At 34.3% G+C, this 20,652-nt stretch overlaps 1 protein-coding gene across 3 annotated transcripts; it reads right to left on the bottom strand.

Annotated features, from left to right (window-relative positions):
• Positions 1 to 3,468: 3,468 nt before the first annotated feature.
• On the bottom strand, positions 3,469 to 20,500 carry LOC122046821 (protein S-acyltransferase 11-like). 3 transcript variants are annotated; one of them, XR_006130391.1, is made up of 6 exons: positions 20,347 to 20,500; positions 16,787 to 17,021; positions 16,343 to 16,641; positions 11,687 to 12,186; positions 7,577 to 7,685; positions 3,469 to 4,133 (listed from the first exon to the last, which is right to left on the bottom strand). XR_006130391.1 is itself a non-coding variant. In XM_042607716.1 (5 exons), the coding sequence occupies exons 1-4, from the start codon at positions 20,365 to 20,367 to the stop codon at positions 11,689 to 11,691; spliced, it is 1,053 nt and encodes a 350-aa protein (XP_042463650.1). In that variant the 5' UTR covers positions 20,368 to 20,500; the 3' UTR covers positions 3,469 to 4,133; positions 11,687 to 11,688. The 3 variants fall into 3 exon arrangements, 2 of the variants coding, with proteins under 2 accessions (XP_042463650.1, XP_042463651.1); XM_042607716.1 differs by lacking the exon at positions 7,577 to 7,685; XM_042607717.1 differs by lacking the exon at positions 7,577 to 7,685 and having other exon boundaries at positions 11,687 to 12,183.
• Between the last annotated feature and the right edge of the window lie 152 nt (positions 20,501 to 20,652).

Here is a 20,652-nt window from a genome sequence, read left to right as displayed (position 1 = left end):
CATAATTACTACAATATATTTTTTTGTATTGTATTGATCAAAATTAAAATGTTTATATTGTAATAAGAGCGGAGCCACCTTGCTAGGAGAGCGTAGCCTATTTTTTTTTAAAATAATAATAATAATAATAATTTTTTAGTTCCTTCACAAATCCATTAGCCAATCTCAGATAAGCAACCCCCATAGTTACTGTCAACCTGAATAATTTTAAATCGTGACTACACCTCTAGTTGTGACTACACCTCTAGTTGTAGTAGTAGCTATGACATGTAGCTACTACAATAGTATTAAAAGTAAGGATAATTTTAAAAAAAAAAAATAGATAGAGATGAAATAGGATGCTCTTTTTGTGGTAAAAGATAATTTGCTCATCTTTAATATCTTCGTAACTCCATCCTATGCCAACCAAAAAAAAAAAAAAAATTATAGATGACCATTAACCTTAACAATTGAATAATTTTGATAATAAATCACAAAGACATCTAAATTCCACTAAAAGGAATGTCGTGTTGATTAATCCTTTAACTAAACTACTTTTAACATAATCTTATTTTATAAAAAAAATACTTTATATTATAATAATTTTAATTAAAATAAAATTTTTAACTAAAGCTATTTAAATTTTTACAAAATAATTCAATCTATTTAATCAAGTGTAGCCGTGATTAAGACGACTCAATATTACATCAAAAATTACTAAAACGATATTTAATAAATTTTAACCAAATAGAATCAATTATAATTAGGTTATACTAATTTTAATTAGTAGTAAATAAATTTAACTGATGATAAATAATTTTAATCAAAAAATATTATTGATCTTGTCTAAAGGCTGATGAGATATATAGCGCACTGGCTTAGGTGGATGGTTTGCTGACGAATAATTGATTCTTTCATCTGGGATGAAACCCCTCAACAATCCTACGCACAATTAGCCGATCTAATGAAGCGTTAATAACCAAAGACCAGAGAAGGGGCTCCTAGTAAGGTCCTCCGACGCTCAAGTCAGTACAATTTTCTTGCAAGTGAAAGAAGAAAAATAGTAGTGGATGCGCGAATGAAAGTTTCAGATGTGAAAATTATGTACCTTACCAACGGAGATGACCCCCATTTTTATACCACCTCCCATGATCTCTATGACCATGAGATGGCTTTATGCGTCAGAGTTTGTTAGGTAGTTCCTCGTAGAACTTCCGAGGAATCTTTTTTATACCCATATATGTACCTCTTTTATTGTTTATAACTTAAACTTTTTTTGAAATCGTTGAAGGGAGATGTCATTATAGATAAATCATCAATGAAAAACCAGATAGACTCCGAAGGAGTTTCCAAAGGAATATTCCCCAACAACTATGTCAGACTGTTAAAATATTGTCAATTGTTTATCTGCTGAATATATCTTGACAAGTCCGCAAGACTAGTCATATTGCTTGTCATTGTATTCTATTATAGTATCTCGGTCAGTCCATAAGGCTGGCTATATTAGTTGTCATTGTATCAATCTGCCCTGTCAATTGTTAAATATTGTAGGAAGCTATTCTAATATATCCACAGTGTGTCAAAGCTTCATTCAAGAAATCACATGGTAGATTATGTATATTAGAGCTTTATTTTAGAGACAAGATGACATTAAGTAACTAAAACTCGGTTAACCTGTGCCTGATATGCAGAGTTTTCTAAGGATAAGTGTTTTTTTAGCCCGCTCGGTCTTTACCCGGCTGGGCGTACACGAAGAATCTTGTGTTCGATTGTTCCTCGTCCGGCCGATCTTATACTAAGAGTTTTATAAGACCAAGTGTCTTTAAGCCCGCTCGGTCCTTATCTGGCAGGGCGTACACAGACAACCTTGTGTTCGATCGGCCCTCATTCAGCCGATCTTATACTAAGAGCTTTATAAGACCAAATATCTTTAAGCTAGTCTGGTCCTTACCCAACCAGGTGTACACAAACAGTCTTGTGTTCAATCGGCCTTCATCCAACCGATCTTATACTAAGAGCTTTATAAGGCCAAATATCTTTTAAGCCTGCCCGATCCTTACCCGACCGGGTGTACACAAACAACCTTGTATTCGATCAGCTCTCATCAGGTCGATCTTATACTAAGAGCTTTATAAGGCCAAGTATCTTTAAGTCCGCCCAGTCCTTACCTGATCGGGTGTACACAGACAGCCTTGTGTTTGATCAGCTTTCGTCCGACCAATCTTATACTAAGAGATTTATAAGACCAAGTGTCTTTAAACATGCTCGATCTCTTACCTTGTCGAGCGTATATAGACAGTCTTATGTTCGATCGACCTTCATCCGACCGATCTTATACTAAGAGCTTTAAAAGGCCAAATATCTTTAAGTCCGTCCGATCCTTACCCGGCCAGGCGTACACAGACATCCTTGTGTTCTATCAGCCTTCATCCGACCAATCTTATATTTTTGTGGGATTAAGTGTTGCTAAGCTCGGCTAACCCTTTGCCCGACTTAGCTTTCCTTGAACTCGACAGGTCATTAACTGACTAAATACACTACCTTTTTATTTCCAGAATAAAACTCTAAAATCCTTATATTCAACCAAGTTCAGCCCCAGTCGTCCTTATCTGGACGTTCTGCTGTGGGGTTACACAGACAAGATCAGAGAACTCTGAGATTGAACAATCAATACAACTAGATATGGAATGTTCATCCATTTTGACTTTAATTGACACATCACCTTAACTTTAACCACTACGTCTAACGACCCATATCAATTATGATTTTAGAATAAGAATATTTTAAGATAAAGAATAAATATATATTTTTTAACAGCATACAATTTTTAGAATAAACATAAAGCCGCTTTATAGTTTTTGCCATTTTAAAAACATTTTATTTTACTCTCATAATTTAAAATACTACGCTTTACTTCTATAATTTATAAAAGAAAATATTCTATAGATATAACTAAATTATTATAAAACTATATTAAAGTTAGCAAGATGCCTTAAGGACGAATTGATGAACTGAAGATTAACGAATTTTCAATTTTAATATATACAAAATTTTAAAAAATGAAAAGATTTTAAATTTGAGAAATCATTTAAAATAATAAAAAAAAATTGAGTTAGTTAATTTTAAAGAAATTATTTAAGCTATTTTGGTAGATCAATTCTATTAAAAAGAGCATAATTCGTCATTCCATTGATTAAGTCGACGAGAAAAGAATTTTATGGCAAAATTCGCCAAAGCAGACTCTTTATAGTTGAAAATTAAAACTTATTTAAAAAAATATCTTAAAAACATATTTGTTTACATATTTTAAAATATTATTTTAATGGATATAAAAACCATTTTTAAAAAAAAATAGATACAATGAACTAACTTTATATCCTTCTTTCAATTGCTATGAGTTAGATCGTTCAGGATGATGAGATTGCTGAGAAAAACATTGCTGATGAGGATAAGTCACCAAAATTTGAGATGAGTTAATTAAATATGATATTAATAGGCAATTCAGACTACAAAATCACAACCATTAATTTTAAAATTTCACATTATACAATGATTTGCATTAGCAATGTACAGAACTTAAATGTTAAACAAAATCAAAATATGACAATAACCAAGTAGAACCCAAGACAAACAAGACGACATAGTGATGCTATTAAAGGTCTATGGATCATCAACTAGTGATCTTGGGCTCTATACAGAAAGACCCTAAACCCTAATTTAATCACAGGAGCAAGTTTGCATTTCGTAAAACGACACATCCCTAAAGTGATTATCGAAGCCATGAATTTTGTACACGAGTATACACTACTTTCCAGAGATACATATATATATGTGCATTTAAGATAATATTAAACACAACATATGCTGTTCATCCTAATACTAAAAACTGGTTGAGTACATTAAACTCAAATACTCAACAAATAGAGTATATAAATTGCTGCCTAATGACTTTGTGAGAGAATATTTTTGTACCTGTGAATCTGATGCAGGGTTAGCTGGACCCAGCAGCATCAGATGTTAACTCGAGCAAAACTCGTCGTCCGCATCATTCTTGCGCCGAAAGAACTGTGGAGAGGTGACAGTGAAGATCGTCACTGACTAGCTGAGACTCCATGATCTGTGAAGTGACCTGAGCATACATCCTCCATCACCAACTGAAGACGAATAGATATAGCAAAGGTGTTACGTGTTGTGGTTGTTGATAAATTAAGCATAACTATTTATCATGTGCATCGATAATAAGCGTCAATTGTAGCATAATTAGTTTTTATGCATGATCTACCAAACCAGCAAATGAGGTTATTATGCCAGTGCAAGTTAAAATGGTCAAATGCAAGCAAAGTTCAACCTCGTTATACAGAAAGGTCATTTGAGCAAATGCGCGGTTGTACAACCTCGCAATAAAGAAAAGTTATACCAAAGCCTTTCATCAAAGTGAATAATCATAATTGTGGAAAACTTAGTGAGTATAAACGCACAAAAACAAGTAGGACAACTTCCTTATTTTCACCAAGCGAATAAACGGTCAAGCCAGTGAGGATGAGTGGATTAATCGATTCAAACCAATATACTAGTCAAACTGAGAAGCTTTAAGTAACAATTATAAATACAAATCACTAATTAAATCACTATTATCCCTCCACTAAGAGATAAAATTCATATACCTGACCCCAAATAATAGAGACAAACAGGTTATGATGATTATAATGATGATGGTAATGATAATAAAAATATGTTTGCCCTGTATCAAAAGTTTTAAAATTTCACATTATGCCAGAGTTTTGGTCGTTAATTTAAATGATACCTAAGTGTCCCAACTTATATTGTAAGTAGAGAATGAAAAGTGGATAGAGGAAGGAGTTTAAGAACAAAAAGAAGATAATCATGCACAAAATATCTACATAAGAATTTAAGGTAACATTCTACACGTTGGACTTTCTATCCATCAGCTATGTTATAGTTTCAATATTGTGTTGCGTGGATACAAGTGATAAAAAATAATAAAAAAAATTACTTGAATTCAGCTTGAGGTGTCAAGCATCAGCATGACACAGTTGTTAATATATGTGGAACCTAATTATTTATTTAAGGATATTTTAGGCATTTGACATATAATTGTGTTGTAGCCCTAAATTAAGTTATATTTTATGGTAGCAGGTGATTTCTTGTTTTTTTTTTTCAAGACGTGGAGTGCAAGAGAGAATAACAGAGAGTGACAAGAAAAGAGTTTGTAGAGAATTGGTTCTTGTAAGGAAATTCTCTTTGTAATCTTGGTTTTCCATATAGTGAAATTTGCAGTGGTGGTATGTGGACATAGCTCTCACATCAAGGGTGAACCACAAAAATTCTTCTGTGTTCTTAGTTTTCTTTCTCACAAATTATTGTCGCTTTCGATGATTAAAGACTGGAATTTTAATTCCCAACAACTGGCATCAAAGCCAAGTTGAATTTGAAAGTGATGGCTAGCGAAGAAGGTTGGCACATGGAATTGGAAAATTTGATGGCATTAAAAAATTGCATCTACCGCTTGCAGGAAAGAAACCAGAAAATATGTCAGACAGTGACTGGAATCTCCTTGATAGACAAGTGTTGGGGGTTATTCGATTAACACTATGAAAGAACGTGGCTCATAACGTAGCAAAGGAGACATCGATGGGTCTGATGAAGGTTCTGTCATAATGTATGAGAAACCTTCTGCAAATAATAAGGTATTTCTTATGAAATAGCTTTTTCATTTGAAGATGGTAAAAGGGGCTTCTGTGGTGACACATCTAAACGAGTTTAACACAATTGTCAATCAGTTATCTTCTGTTGAAATTAATTTTAACAATGAGGTTCGTGCCCTAATACTCTTGGCATCTCTACCAAACAATTGGGAACCAATGCAAGCTGTGGTTAGTAATTCTGTTGGCAACACAAAACTGAATTTTAATGATGTTCGAGATAGAATTCTTGCAGAAGAAGTTCGCATAATTGATTCTGGTGAAATGTTGGCATCAAATTCTGCCCTAAACATTGAAGGTAGAGGCAAAGGGAGTAACAAAAACTTTAATCATACCAGAGGCAATCAAAGACAAGGACCGGTAGATGTAATTCCAGATTTGGAAGAAATATAGTGTTAGAACTGTGGGGGACTAGGCCATATGAAGAAAGATTGCACGACATCAAAGAAAAACAAAAACAAAGGCAATGTTGCAAATGCAGTCACTGAATAAGTTCAGGATGCATTACTTTTGTCAGTCGACAGTCCTATTGATCCTTGGGTCTTAGATTCAGGTGCGTCTTTTCATACTACTGCTCAACGTGAAATTCTGGAAAATTATGTTGCTGGAAATCATGGGAAAGTATATCTAGCTGATGGAGAACCTTTGGATATTGTGGGTACTGGAAGTATTCGTTTGAAAATGTCAAATGGGGTTGTATGGAAAATACAAAAGGTTAGACATGTTCTGAAATTGATGCAAAATTTAATTTCGGTGGGACAACTTGATGATGAAGGGCATAATGCCACTTTTTGTGAGGGTTCTATGGTGGTCGCACATGGTAAGAAAAAATGGAACTCTTTATATGACTTCTAAGATATGATTGCTACTGCTGATAGTTGTGCCAAGTCAGATTTATAGCATCACAGACGGGCATATGAGTGAAAGAGGGATGAAGATGCTTGTCTCGAATGGTAAAATACCAAAGTTAAAATCAGTTGATCTCCAATAATGTGAAAGTTGTATTCTTGGAAAACAGAACAGAGTCAGTTTCTCTAAGTCAGGAAAAGATCTGAGAAAAGGAAAATTAGAGTTGGTGCATACTGATGTTTGGGGGCCTTCGTCTGTTAGTTCTCTTGATGTGATGTTCATTGATGATTCTACCATAAAGGAATGGGTTTATTTTATAAAAAATGAATCTAATGTGTTTGCTACTTTTAAAAGGTGGAAAGCTATGGTAGAAAATGAGACAGATTTAAAAGTGAAGTGTTTGAAATATGATAATGGGGGTGAATATTTCTGATGGCTTTAAACAGTATTGTGCTGAGAATGAGATCAAGATGATGAAAACTGTTCCTGGAACTCCTCAACAAAACGGTGTGGCAGAAAGAATGAATAGGATTCTAAACGAGCGTGCAAGGAGCATTAGAATTCATGTTGAGTTGCCTAAAGTGTTTTGGGCTGATGCAATCAACACAACTACTTATTTGATTAATAGGGGTCCTTCAGTACCTTTGAATTATAGCATACTAAAGGAAGTTTCGAGCAGCAAAGACGCAAAGTATTCTTTTTTGAAAGTATTTGGTTGCCTCTCTTATGTTCATATTGATGCTTTTGCAAGAAATAAATTTGATCCGAAATCTAAGAAATGTTTCTTCATTGGTTATGGTGATACTGAGTTCGATTATTGTTTCTGGAATGATGAAAATAGAAAGATTATCAGAAGCCGAGATGTAATTTTCAGTGAGCAGGTGTTGTATAAAGACAGACTAAGTAAATCTTCAGAAATTGCTGATTCTGTAGAAAATAAGTCTGGGGTATTTCACTTTAAAGATTTTCCAATGAATAATTTGCAACAAAATGCTCAAAATGAAGAAAATATACTCCCAACAAACCAAGAGAATGTAGCCCCAGAAACCACTCCTCTGCCGGAATTACGGAGATCTTCGAGAACTGTAAGGCCACCACTTAGATTCTCTCCATCACTTAATTATATTCTGTTGACTGACAAAAGTGAACAAGAAAATTATGAGGAGGCGGTGCAAGTTGAAGAATCAATCAAATGGGAGTTAGCCATGCAAGATGAGATGGATTCTTTGATGTCTAATCAGACATGGCAGTTAGCAGAGTTGCCTCTGGGAAAGAAAGCATTGCAAAATAAATGGGTTTACAAGATAAAAGAAGAACATGATGGCAATAAGCGTTATAAAGCAAGACTGGTGGTAAAAGGTTTTCAGCAGAAAGGAGTTGATTACACTGAAATTCTCTCGTGAAATTGACCACAATCAGAATCATACTTTGGTTAGTGGCACAAGAAAATCTGCATCTCCAGCAGATGGATGTAAAAACATTTCTTCATGGTGATTTGGAGGAAGAAATTTACATGCAGCAACCACAGGGTTTTGAGGTAAAAGGAAAGGAGGACATGGTGTATGAACTTCAAAAAAGTCTATATGGTTTAAAACAGACGCCTCGACAGTGGTATAAAAAGGTTGACAGTTTTATGTGCAATAATGGCTTTCTGAGATGTCACGCAGATCACTATTGTTACATCAAAAGGTTTGATAGCTCTTATATTATTCTATTGTTAAATATTGATGATATGTTGATTGTTGGAGCCAGTCTACTGGAGATTCAGAAATTGAAACAGAGAATGGCATATAAATTTGCGATGAAGGATTTGGGTGCTACAAAACAAATCCTTGGAATGAGAATTATCAGGCATAAAGAAGTCCTAAAGTTGTCTTGAGAAGAATATGTGAATAAAGTACTTTGCAGATTCAGGATGGATAGAGCAAAACAAGTGAACACACCTTTGGCTGGTCATTTTTGTCTATCCAAGAATCAGTCACCTTCGTCTGAAGAGGAGCAAGCCAACATGAACAAGGTACTGTATGCCTTTGCAATTGGTTGTGGTATGTACTAGACCGGACATAGCACATGCAATGGGAGTTGTAAGCCATTTTATGAGCAATCTAGGAAAACAACACTGGGAGGCAGTTAAATGGATTCTCAGGTATTTGAAAGGCACTGAGAGTTCCACTTTATGTTTTAAAAAGTTGGATTTTGACTTGCATGGATATGTTAATGGGAACATGGCCGGCGATGTGGATGGGAGGATGAGTACTATTAGATTTATCTACACTTTGGGCGGTACGGCAGTTAGTTGGGTTTCTAAATTGCAAAAGATAGTTGCACTTTCTACCACTAACGTAGAGTATGTTGCAATAACTGAGGCTAGTAAAGAGATGATGTAGTTACGGTCTTTTTTGGAAGAGTTGGGTCACAAATATGATAAAAGTGTGTTATATTGTGACAGCATGAGTGCTATCATTTGGCAAAGAATCTTGTAAATCAAGCCAGGGCTAAACATATACAGGTTTGATATCACTCCATAAGATCAGCTTTGGAGGATGGAATTTGACTCTTGACAACATAGAGGGAAGTCGTAATCCAGCTGATATGTTGACAAAGACTGAGAAACTGAAGTTGTGTGCAACTTCAGTTGGACTTCTCAATCTGAAGATTGAGAAGTCGCTGCCGCTACAAATGGAAACGGTTGATGGTGGATTAGTCTCCAAGTGGAAGATTGTTAATATATGTGGACCCTAATTATTTATTTAAGGATATTTTAGGCATTTGACATATATTGTGTTGTAGCCCTAAAATAAGTTATATTTTCTGGTAGCAGGTGGTTTCTTGGTTTTTTTTTTTTTTTTTTTTTGAGACATGGAGTGCAAGAGAGAATAACAGAGAGTCACAAGAAAAGAGTTTGTAGAGAACTGGTTCTTGTAAGGAAATTCTCTTTATAATCTTTGTTTTCCTTATAGTGAAATTTGCAGCAATGGTATGTGGGCATAGCTCTCACATCGAGGGTGAACCACAAAAATTCTTCTGTGTTGTTATTTTTCTTTCGCGCAAATTATTATCGCTTTCGGTGATTAAAGATTGAAATTTTAATTCCCAACAGCAATACTAGCCCAAACAAACCATATAGAAGAGATTGCTTGTGTTATTGAATTTTGGGAAATTATTGAATCAATACTTGTCGACCACGACAACAATGTGGTATAAGATTTCAAACTGTGCACGAGATTGGAATTCTCAAGCTGTATCAGAGTTTCATCAGAATTTCAGCCTTTAACCGAAACAATATGGTCTCCATACCATGTCGAAGTGTCAACATATGATGTAGATAATGAATTGGAGATGGAAAGAAAAGAAAAAGAAGATAAAATAATTACATACATAAGGGCAAGGTTAAATTATCATTATGTACCAAAGTTTTTGTCATTGGGTAGAGTGGTAAAGTCTCAATACTATTTTTGACATGGTATAAAAAACAGCAATTACTATATGAATTCTTCTACATGTGTGTAACTTGTCGACACCACAAAATCATCATTGGCACGATCAGCAAAAATATTATAGGAGGGATTAGTTGTGTTGATCAATATTGAGTTTCAATAATTTACTAGAGCGATTAGTTGTGTTGATCAATATTGAGTTTCAATAATTAACTAGAACGTTACATTTCAGAAATACCACTGCTACAAAATTTTAAACCATGAACAGAAGTCACATATACAAGTTCTAAATCTTGGACATGAGCACTAATTTAGTGTCAACTTGTGACTTAATTAGACCAATAGGCGAAATTAGGATTATGTGGCAAGCAGGCTCAATCTTGGTTAGACTCGAGTAAAACTAGAGGTAAAATCAAGTTGAATCATGTTATTAGAACCATATTATATGATATAGTGATGCTCTTCCAATAGAGATTATTATACTAGCTCTCCTTAAGTGGTCATCAATTCGTAACCTTCCATTATTATATAACTTAATATTGTTATAAAAAATAATTAAATATAATTTTTTTACAAAAAAACAATTGATGTATAAATAACTTGAATTAAAATTGATTCATCATAATATCCTAATATGTTACCTTACTTAACAAAAGAATAGCGTGAATCAAATGGAAGCAATGGTTCTTATAATATTTTACTTAGATAACCTTTATAGTTCTCCAATGTCCAGATTAAATGATCATAATTATATAAATTAATACAAAATACTATTTTATATATAAGAATCATATAAATTAACTATTTATTTATTTAATTAATTAATAATTTAAATAATATATATTTAAGATAGTAAAAAAATTAGAATAAAATAGTAAAAAAATATAAAATAATTAAAATATATATATAAGAATATAAATTTGATTTATTAGAATTTTTATAAATATTTAAAAAAAAATAGAATTTTTAAAATAGTAAAAACAATTTCAGAATATTATTTAATAAAATTTATTAATTTTTTAAATTTTAAATATATTTTTTAATTTTAAATATATTTTTTATATTTTATTGAGATAATTTAATTAGGGTTTATTAAAACCTCTTTAAAATATCACAATTAAGTGGGAGTGGGAATTGTTTGATTTATAATTTTGCACAATAACTCCCACGCCCGACGCCCGCAACTCACCCACGCCACCTCCGACTCCCTGCGGATGCCTCAAACGGCGCCGGATACATCCGGCGCCAGAAGCATCCCGTGACGCTTTCGGCGCTAAGTTTCGCCCGTTCCGCCCTGCACAGAACGAAATTTTGGACCGTGCTCGTAATATTGTAGTAGTATTAAGACAAAGAAACTTCCATCAACAACCCCCAGTAAAACTGAAATATGCATAGTTAGGATCCTGAAGTAACGAATTAAATTGGGTTAATACTTAACTATGACTTCTGATGAACCTAAACTACTCAACATTGATGCACGTTAAGTTCATTTAGCTGTAACATAAATATGGGTAAGTAACATGCTAAATTGATAAAGAATTTCACTCCCATTAACTATCCTTAAAAGAGTTTTTTATTTTCTCAATGACAAGAAAAAATTATGCTTCACTAAGATATGAATTGGAATTGGAGGGAAAAAACACCAAAAAGATGTATAATCAAGTGCATGCAACCAAGCTAGTGATGTAAATTACATACCTCTACAAGAGCTTGGAGCTTGATATATCTTGCAGTTTTCCAGAATTTCCAGAACCCAAAAATACTCTAAGAACTGAGTGTGGGCAACCAAAAAAACGAAAAAGATTTTGGCAGCCCCCTTGTCTACGTGCACTGTTATGTGAAGTTATTTGGTTTATATACGTGTTACCTTCATATATCCAATGGAGTTGCTGCCACAATAATGCAACTATACCAATTTCCACGCTGACACTTGCAAATGCCAGATACATAAGAACGAGACCTCTTGCAGATAAAAGAAGTGCTGAGCTAGCTAATGCAGCAACTATCTCCTTTAGAATACTGGCAGCAATTCGAGGGCCAGAGGATGATATGGTGAGCTTTCTCAGTACCAATGGTGGCCATACATGAAAACCAGCATATAGTGTCATCATGAAAACATAGGTGCAGCTAATGATTACACTAATAAGAAACATTATAAAGTACCAATGATTTGCAGATCCAACACAATTTCCTATCTGCTCAGAAAGTAAAACAGCAACAATAAGCATGAGAATTGGTAAACTAAAGTAATGTAAATTCATAGATGATAGTTCAACTGCTACCTAAAGCTGACAGTTTCTGCAATTTTCATGTATCTGACTAGAAAGAAATCTAGTACTTAGATCATTATGCATTTGACTATAAGTAAATGCAACAAAATTAAATCAACACATATTCTCTAATCAGTATAAGGTGAACATCTGATTCTTCTAACAATAGTGCCATCTAAAAACCAGAAGTCCGTACAAACACTAGAAATTGTTTTTGGAATATTAGAAAACAAGTATCCTAAAATGGAAAACTTAGTGTACCAAGAATTAGAAATAAGAACAAGATAGCTAAAAACAACTGCTCAAAAGATTACCGAAATGTCTAGAATTTGCTCTTCCAGATGGAATTTTGCTCAACTATAGTACTGACACTGAGGGCTTATCCTCAAAAATCCATGCGATCATACAGGAAAAGACACATAATCCATGGTCGGGAATCAGGACTCAAGGGTGTGTTGTTGCTTTATTCCAGAGCAGATGCGAGCAGAAACAATTTGAATTGGAATAATTACATGTTTAGCCACTTGTGGTTAAGATTGTTTTTAAGTTACATACAAGTAATATTGTTCAAACACCCTTTCATCCTATGGTTAAAAAATATTAGTACATTACTGATCTCACTAACAAAATAACAAGAAGCAAATAAACTGAATTCCAATGATGCGCAAACATGATATTCCATTGTGACACAGTCAAGTGGTACAAAATTAATATAATTTTATACTAAAAGTGTGATTAAAAATATATATGTTGGGTGCTTTGCTAAATATAGGTCCATCAGTAATATAGAACACCACACCAGCAAAAGTTGAATATGAATTTGACCACATGACTAACTGCAAATTGTGCATCAAAAGTATGGTCATATGATCATGCTCCCTCTCAATCTTTGGTAATACATCACTTTGTTGCAACATTAACAAGTAAAGATTGACCAACAAGTCCAATCACCATAACCATTAAGATCCTTTTAGAAGCTCAAATCCTCAAACTATCTTGTTAAGTTGTCTGTAGAAATGTAGACACCATATACCATCAAATTTAACACAGTTATGACAACAAGCGAAGAAGGAACTAAGACTGGAAGCACCTAGTTATGGATGACAATAATTCTCAAACTCAACTGGGAAGATAGTGGCATTTTTTTCACCTCATAAAATGCTCATGTTTAGACCCCCTTCCCCTCTTTTCTGAATTAGAACAAAAGGTTTGTTGAATGTTATGGCTCAATGCAACAATGTAGATCATTCCAACAAAGCATCCAGCTGACACAAAAGTCCTTGGCCAGATAAATGATGATCTAGACATGATTTATTTGACAACGCCCACTACATCTCTTCATGTAAATCAAGCATTCAGAAAAGATCATAATCACATTATGAGCAAAGCTACAGTGTTTGATGCTCCCTCAATCCAAAAAAAAAGTTTCAGCACTATATCAAACAGCTACCATGTTTTATGAAGCTAAGTAGGTGACGGAGACAAGTGGCAAACTCCATAAAAAGTCTATAAAGCAGAAATAAAGATTCTAAAATTCTACTATTAATTTGAGGGGGCGTTTGGTTCTTTCCTAGGAATAGGAATCGGAATGGGAATCATTGTATTGTGGAATGGGAATGGGTATGAGCATGGATATCACTCTTAAAAGCAATGTTTGGTTAGTTGTATATCTTCTATCGGAATAAATCAAAGTTTCCTTTTTTACCCTTAAAGGAAAATAAGAGAAAAAATGAGATGTGAGAGAAGAATATGATGAAAGAGAATGATGAAAGAGAATGTATTATGAGAGAGAAAGTGTAATAAGAAAGAATGAAGAGAGAGAAAGTGTGATGAGAGAAAATGAAAAAAAAGAGTGTGATTGGAGAGAGCATGATGAGAGAAAATATGATGTGAGATAAAGTATGATAGGAGAGGATGAAGAGAGAGAAAAATAGTGAGAAAAAAATGAGGAGAGAGTGTGTCATGAGAGAGATTGAGGAGAGAGAAAGTATGGTGAGAGAAAAAGAGAACAGTGAATATGATGGGAGAGATTGAGGAGAGAGAAAGTATGATGAGAGAGAAAGTGTGTTGAGGAAAAAAGGAGTAAGTGTGATAAGAGAGTTTGAGGAGAGAGAAAGTGTGATGAGAGAGAAAATGTGCTGAGAGAGAAAGTGTGTTGAGGAAAAAAGGAGGAAGTGTGATAAGAGAGATTGAGGAGAGAGAAAGTATGATGAGAGAGAAAATGTGATGAGAGAGAAAGTGTGATGAGAAAAAAGAGAAAAGAGAATGTGATGGGAGAGATTGAGGAGAGAGAAAGTGTGATGAGGAACAAAAGAAGGAAGAGAGTGCGATGGAAGAGATTGAGGAGAGAGAAAGTATGATGAGAGAGAAAGTGTAATGCGAAAAAAGAGGAAAGAGAGTGTGATAGGAGAGATTAATGAGAGAGAAAGTGTGTGATAAAATGATGAGAGAGAAAATATAATGAGAGAGAATAAAGAGAGATAAGTGATATGAAAAAAAAAATAAATAAATATATTTTGATATTTGATATTAATGGAGAAAATTTTAGTTTTAAGTCAAGGGTATTTTTGGAATAAGGGAATATTTTGATTGATGAAAATAGGGTAATGACTCATTGAAGGGGAGGTACATGGGAATGAGTCATTACCCAATTTCAATGATTCATTCCCTTATTTGTATTCCTATTCCTATAATCCAAACATTAATAATGGGAATCAATGATTCCCATTCCCATTCCCCACTCCTATTACCCTAAACCAAACGCCACCTGACATGTCTTGGAAGATGATAAACCTACTTGGGAAATGATACAAAATTCATCAGTACCGGTTGAAGTCAAAAGTCAAAAGCCAACATTTAATGTCCAATAATTCCAATGTGCTTTAATTTCCCATACTTGGAAAATTGTAGCATATTTATGAGTCTTTTTATGTTTCATATGTGTCTTTATGAGTCCTTTATATTTTCAATGAGTCCATCTACTAGCATTTATGTTGCTTGAGTCCTTTGTGAGTCCTAGTATAAATATGTGTACTTCTGTAATGCTGGAGTATGGAATAGATATCAAAGTTTTGAGAGTTCTCTTTGGTTGTGTGATACAATCTCCCTATGGTGTAATGCCTAGGAACCCTTAGATGTGATACCTAAGTTTCTACATTTCTTTATACCATCTCCCTATAATGTGATGCCTAAAAACCCTTAGGTGTGATACCTAAGTTTCTACAATCCCTTTACTACTTCATTCCATATTTCTACTCCCCAAACCACCCAACCTTCAATCTCCACTAGTGCTACATCATATTTGGTATCAGAGCTTAAGTTAATATGTCTACAAGATATGGGAGCAGCTTTAGAGGAAAATTGACTAAAAATCAATGTGATGAGATACTTATTCGCGTGATGGAACAACTTGATGGTATGCAAATTCGTCTAAATGTTGTTGAAGCCATGATTTCTCAATCTAAAGGTGATCAAGTCCAAGGAAAGCAAGGAGAAACGTCTCAAGCAAACAACAATTTGATTCAAGAAATCAACAGCTCAACAACAACAACCTTTTTCTGAGTGGGCTAGAGGATTTCTTGAAGCAGAAAATAATTACCAAGATACTACTGAAGATATCTCAGAGAAGGTTCGAACTGAGGTATCATATTTCGAAAGAAAAGTGAACCCCACTTTATTTGTTGATTGGCTTACAGCAATAGAAGAATATTTTGATTGGTACAACATGTCAAACGATCGAAGAGACCATTAAATGCACATTGTGCATTTAATTGACGATTGTCTTCTCCTTGTTCAAAATGCACATTGTGCTTGTCAATTGACGATTGTCTAACCTTAATGACCATTAAATGCACATATGAGAATATATTGCTAACCTTTTGGATCAGACCCATTAAACCAATTTTCAAAACATGCCAGTGCTTATCATCCCATGGTTTCAATATTCATCAAAATTCAGTGCAATGAATCTCAAGAAAAACAAAAGTCACATCTTTGGTACTTGAAAATGACCAAAGATGATCCATATTCAAGCAAATATCATGATCTAAAGAAAAATGTAAACTTAGAGTTTCATGATACTTACAAATGGACAGTGGTGGTCCATATCCAGAACACACATTCTACAGGAACGGCAATGGTGTGCCCTTGGAGGCTTTGGCTTGGAACAATAAGCACAAAATGTGTAGTTGTCTAGACCATCCTTCCCTACTACTGGATAGCTTCCCCATGTTATATTTGGTGGTGAACCAGGAGGGAAAAAGGAAGCCATGCAAAAATAAGTGATGGTAAGGATGGATAAGATGGCTGTTAATAAGCAGTGAAAAACTCCATAAAACATGCTGATGGAGAAAATAATGGGATAGATTGCCCAAACACCAGCACCTGTTATGGGTAAAGATAAATAATTCAATGTTTCCAAATGTAACTTGATCTTCACATCCAATAAAAGCAGAAGATAATTTACAAAGTTAATGTTTCTAATTAGGACTGTAGAATGCATCTCAAAAAAGATAGGTTTGCATCTTACATATCACAAATAGCATGAAGCAAAGAAGAAGAGTAACAAAAAGGCGGTCTCGTAAACATCTCCACCGTGAAAAACAAGCACTATCAGGTTTCCTCAAAGCTCTGCTTTGATCTGTTATCGCTCCGCACCAACCACATTTAAATATTGGGGAAAATGATTCAAGGAGAAGATTTAATCCACATCCCCAACATTTTACCTTGTGACTATCCAAACTTGAAGAAGCATAGTGCTCTTCCTACAAGTGTTTAAGGATAAAAATCAACTTTCCAGTAATAAACAGCATTTACTGTTCGAAGAAATTTAGCAGAAAAAATTAAAGAGCATTCATATAGAATGATAAACTTAGCAAACAAATCATTCTACTAGGGGCATTGTACAGGCAAACATCCTCTACAACCTATTTAGATAAAGAAACAGGAAGAAAGAGATACCAATCCTCCAGACGTGCATTCAGTTACCATAATGATTGGTGAATAAAATGGAAAAAATTAAGAACCCAAAGTTATACGTAAGTTGACCAATATTTTACCATAAATATTGATAAATTTTGCATCATAGAAAGAATAAAATGTTTCATGTAGGATTTGTAGAAAGTTTATGATGCTAGTTATTTGTGAACCCTGCAGATTTTCAGTCAAGACTAGAAAGTGTCAAAAAAAAAAGAGACTAATAAAAAAAAGAAAAGAAAAATATATTTTATGGGTAACATTGTAAGTTCGCCTAACCATGAACCACCATGTTAAACTTTTCCTTAGCTAAAGCAATCAAGGGAAACAAGAGTGTGCCCATGTGAATGAATGCCCCCAAAGAAACTCCATAATCAATGGACACATCAGCTATATTATTTACTCAGCATGTATAAGATGGGATACAACATGCGACATTGTTGAAGGGCATGCCTTGTATGCTCTTAAACAAGGTGCCAAAGAGTCATAAAAAAATTTGATTCAACAATTTTGTCTTTCGTCTTTAGGCATATACTAATGATAATTGCATTCATTCTCAATTCACTAGTGACTATGGAGTAATTGTTTAGTTTTTATGTAGGTAATGCATATATTTGGAACTAACTTACTTAGAATAAATGAAACAAAGAACTCTCTATCTTTAAAATTTAAGATGAAGGATCTTAATGGGGTGGATACAATTCCATGTATCAAATAAACCAAGCATGATAGTGGATTTACATTGAGTCAAACATGTCATAGAGAAATTTTTAGAAAAATAGCAATATCTCAAATTTAAAGAATATAGTACTTCAATATAAAGAAGCTAATATAAAAATATCAATATCTCAAATTTAAATAATATAGTACTCAATATGACTAGTGTACAACTTGAAAAAAGTAACGCTAGACCAATAGAGCAACTAAAATATGCTAGTTATATAGGAAGCTTAATGTATGTCATGCATTGTAGATTTATTGTATGTAAATTATCTAAATTTACAACAAATCCTAGTGTAGCTCATTGGAAGGCAATTGAAAGGGTACTGAAAAATTAAAATTGTCCTATATAGGGTTTCTGTAGCACTTGAAGATCACTCAGATGCAAGTTGGATAACAGATGGTAATATTTCAACCACAAGTTAGTTATTTACATTGAAAGAAGCAAATTTGCCATATATGCTCAAGTGTCAAACCTAAGTTTATCGCATTGGCCGCTGCTGACAAGGAAGTTGAGTGGTTTGGAAAAATGTTTGAAATTGATTTATGGACAAAGCCAAGGCCACCCATTCCCTTGCATTGTAATAGTGAGGCTACAATGTTTAGTGCTTTTAATAATGTTTATAATGGAAAGTCAAAAAACATAAGCATGAGATATAGTTATATTAGAGAATTAATCTCAAATGGCACCATTACAACTATTTATGTAAAGTGTACAAAAAAATTATCTGATGCTCTTATTAAAGCCTTGCCGATAGACAGATTATGGAGGATTGCAAGTAGGACTAAACACATCCACAACAATTATGATAACCCAACTTTGCATTATAAAAATTGTAATTGATAAAGTTTAATGGGTAATAACTAAGTTACTAGCAATGTCTGTTTAGCACTAAATAATCAAAGTCCTATATAAGACATGAGGTTAGTGTTATTGTTAGATTTAGAGGTTGTTACCTATGTGAACATAAAGTTATGATGCTTCAACAGGAGTTCTAAGGGTTTTCACATAAATTGGGTTGTTTAGCACATGGCTACTGAATAGTGCTAGGGTTGATAAAAAAAATCTGAAAAAATAGATAGGCATTGATGTGTGTGGTATTTTTGATCCTAATGGCATGAAGTCATGGTTTAATCTTAGGACACCATGTACTTTGTTAACATCTTAAACTACCTTTTTGTACGCATCGTGTTTATTGTGAGAAATCTAGTTGTAATAACAAACTAGTGGGAAAATGTTGTATAGTCCCCCATTTGAATGTGCAAGGCCTACAAAAGCCTTTATAAGTGCTAATTTGAATTAAAAGATATCTTAAGATATCATGAGACAATGGGTTTAGGCTTGAGTCTAATTATAATTAATTAGTCACCGATGGGCACTTTTGAGGAAGGGCACTTGAGCAATTTGGATTTTGGGAAATAAGTTAGACAGAAATCATAATTTGTAAGAATTTTGTAGTTGTTGTGAACTCGCCATTTTATGTTGAAATTTCAAATAAAGCAGTTTTTTGTGTCATTCCAGGAGGGGCAAAGAAACTTTTTTAAACTTGATTTCTTGAATCTATAAATAAAGTCAAGTTTCTCTATTGATCTCTCTCTGAAGTTTCACAATTTTTGCAAAGTTTCTTGAATTACACATAAGAAAGTGCAGCTAAACACACCTCAAAGCCTAAGAGATTCAATCTCATTCTGTTTTGTTTGTCCTAACAGTTTGTGATTCAACGGCATACCTAGATTGTGAACCTCCATAACTAAGTTACCAAGGTTCACCAGACTTATCAAGTAGAAGGACAAAAAACCATTGAATCCTGAATCCTCCACTCACTAACCCACACTAGCACAAAAGAAAGACCCTTACGGCCTCGAGTAAACTATGCAGTAGGCACTGCATGATAAACAGGTCACTGTAAGCTTACTGACCTGAATAAAGTGGAAGGACCAAATTCTCTTCTTTTTTTTTTTCCTTTTCATCATTTTTAGCATGATGACTTTTTTTTTTCCTTCTTATACAGCTTCCGATGCATTCAAATGCCAAATTTACACCCCCAACACAGTAAAGAATCACCAAAACGAGATATTCGCACAAATAGCTAAATTTTCCAACTTGATATTAAGGGCAAAATATAATTGAACAAAATATAGCAGAAAAGGTAGGAACGAAACTAATTCCAATCCAAGAATAACAACTCTTAATCGCGGTAATAAGGGAAGCACACAAAATCAGGCTTTCGCGTATCTCGAACCCTCGACTCCTATGGAAGAAGCAGAAAGACTAGACCCCCCCCCCCCCTGAGACCTATAAACCTCATAAATCAAGAAGTGCCTCAAAAATCTCCCACAAAGCGGGATTTCAAACAGAAGAAACAGAACGAGAAAGAGAATCCAAGCAATTACCTTGGAGGACTCTTCGTCCATGTGGAGGAGGAAATGGAGATCACCGTAGAGTTTCGGGGTGTGGGAATTCCGTCCGAAGAAGCCTTTTCCCTTCTGCGAATCAACGCGGAGGAATGAAATGAGAAAGGGTCAACTGAAAACTTCATGGTCGCCGGTCGTCGGTATACCAAAATAGGGCAGGGCATGGTAATTCACGTGCGTCTTCTACGCGGAAATATTACGCGAGGAGAAACGTCGCACGCGTACGTTCAGTATACGCGTGGAGAATGGGGATAGAATCCACGTAATACTAGAAACTCTTCCATC

This window comes from Zingiber officinale, chromosome 2B (genome assembly GCF_018446385.1).
Source record: "Zingiber officinale cultivar Zhangliang chromosome 2B, Zo_v1.1, whole genome shotgun sequence".
NCBI classification, from domain to species: domain Eukaryota; kingdom Viridiplantae; phylum Streptophyta; class Magnoliopsida; order Zingiberales; family Zingiberaceae; genus Zingiber; species Zingiber officinale.
Note: the sequence above shows the minus strand (reverse complement) of the source record. Positions and strands in the feature narration are given on the sequence as shown.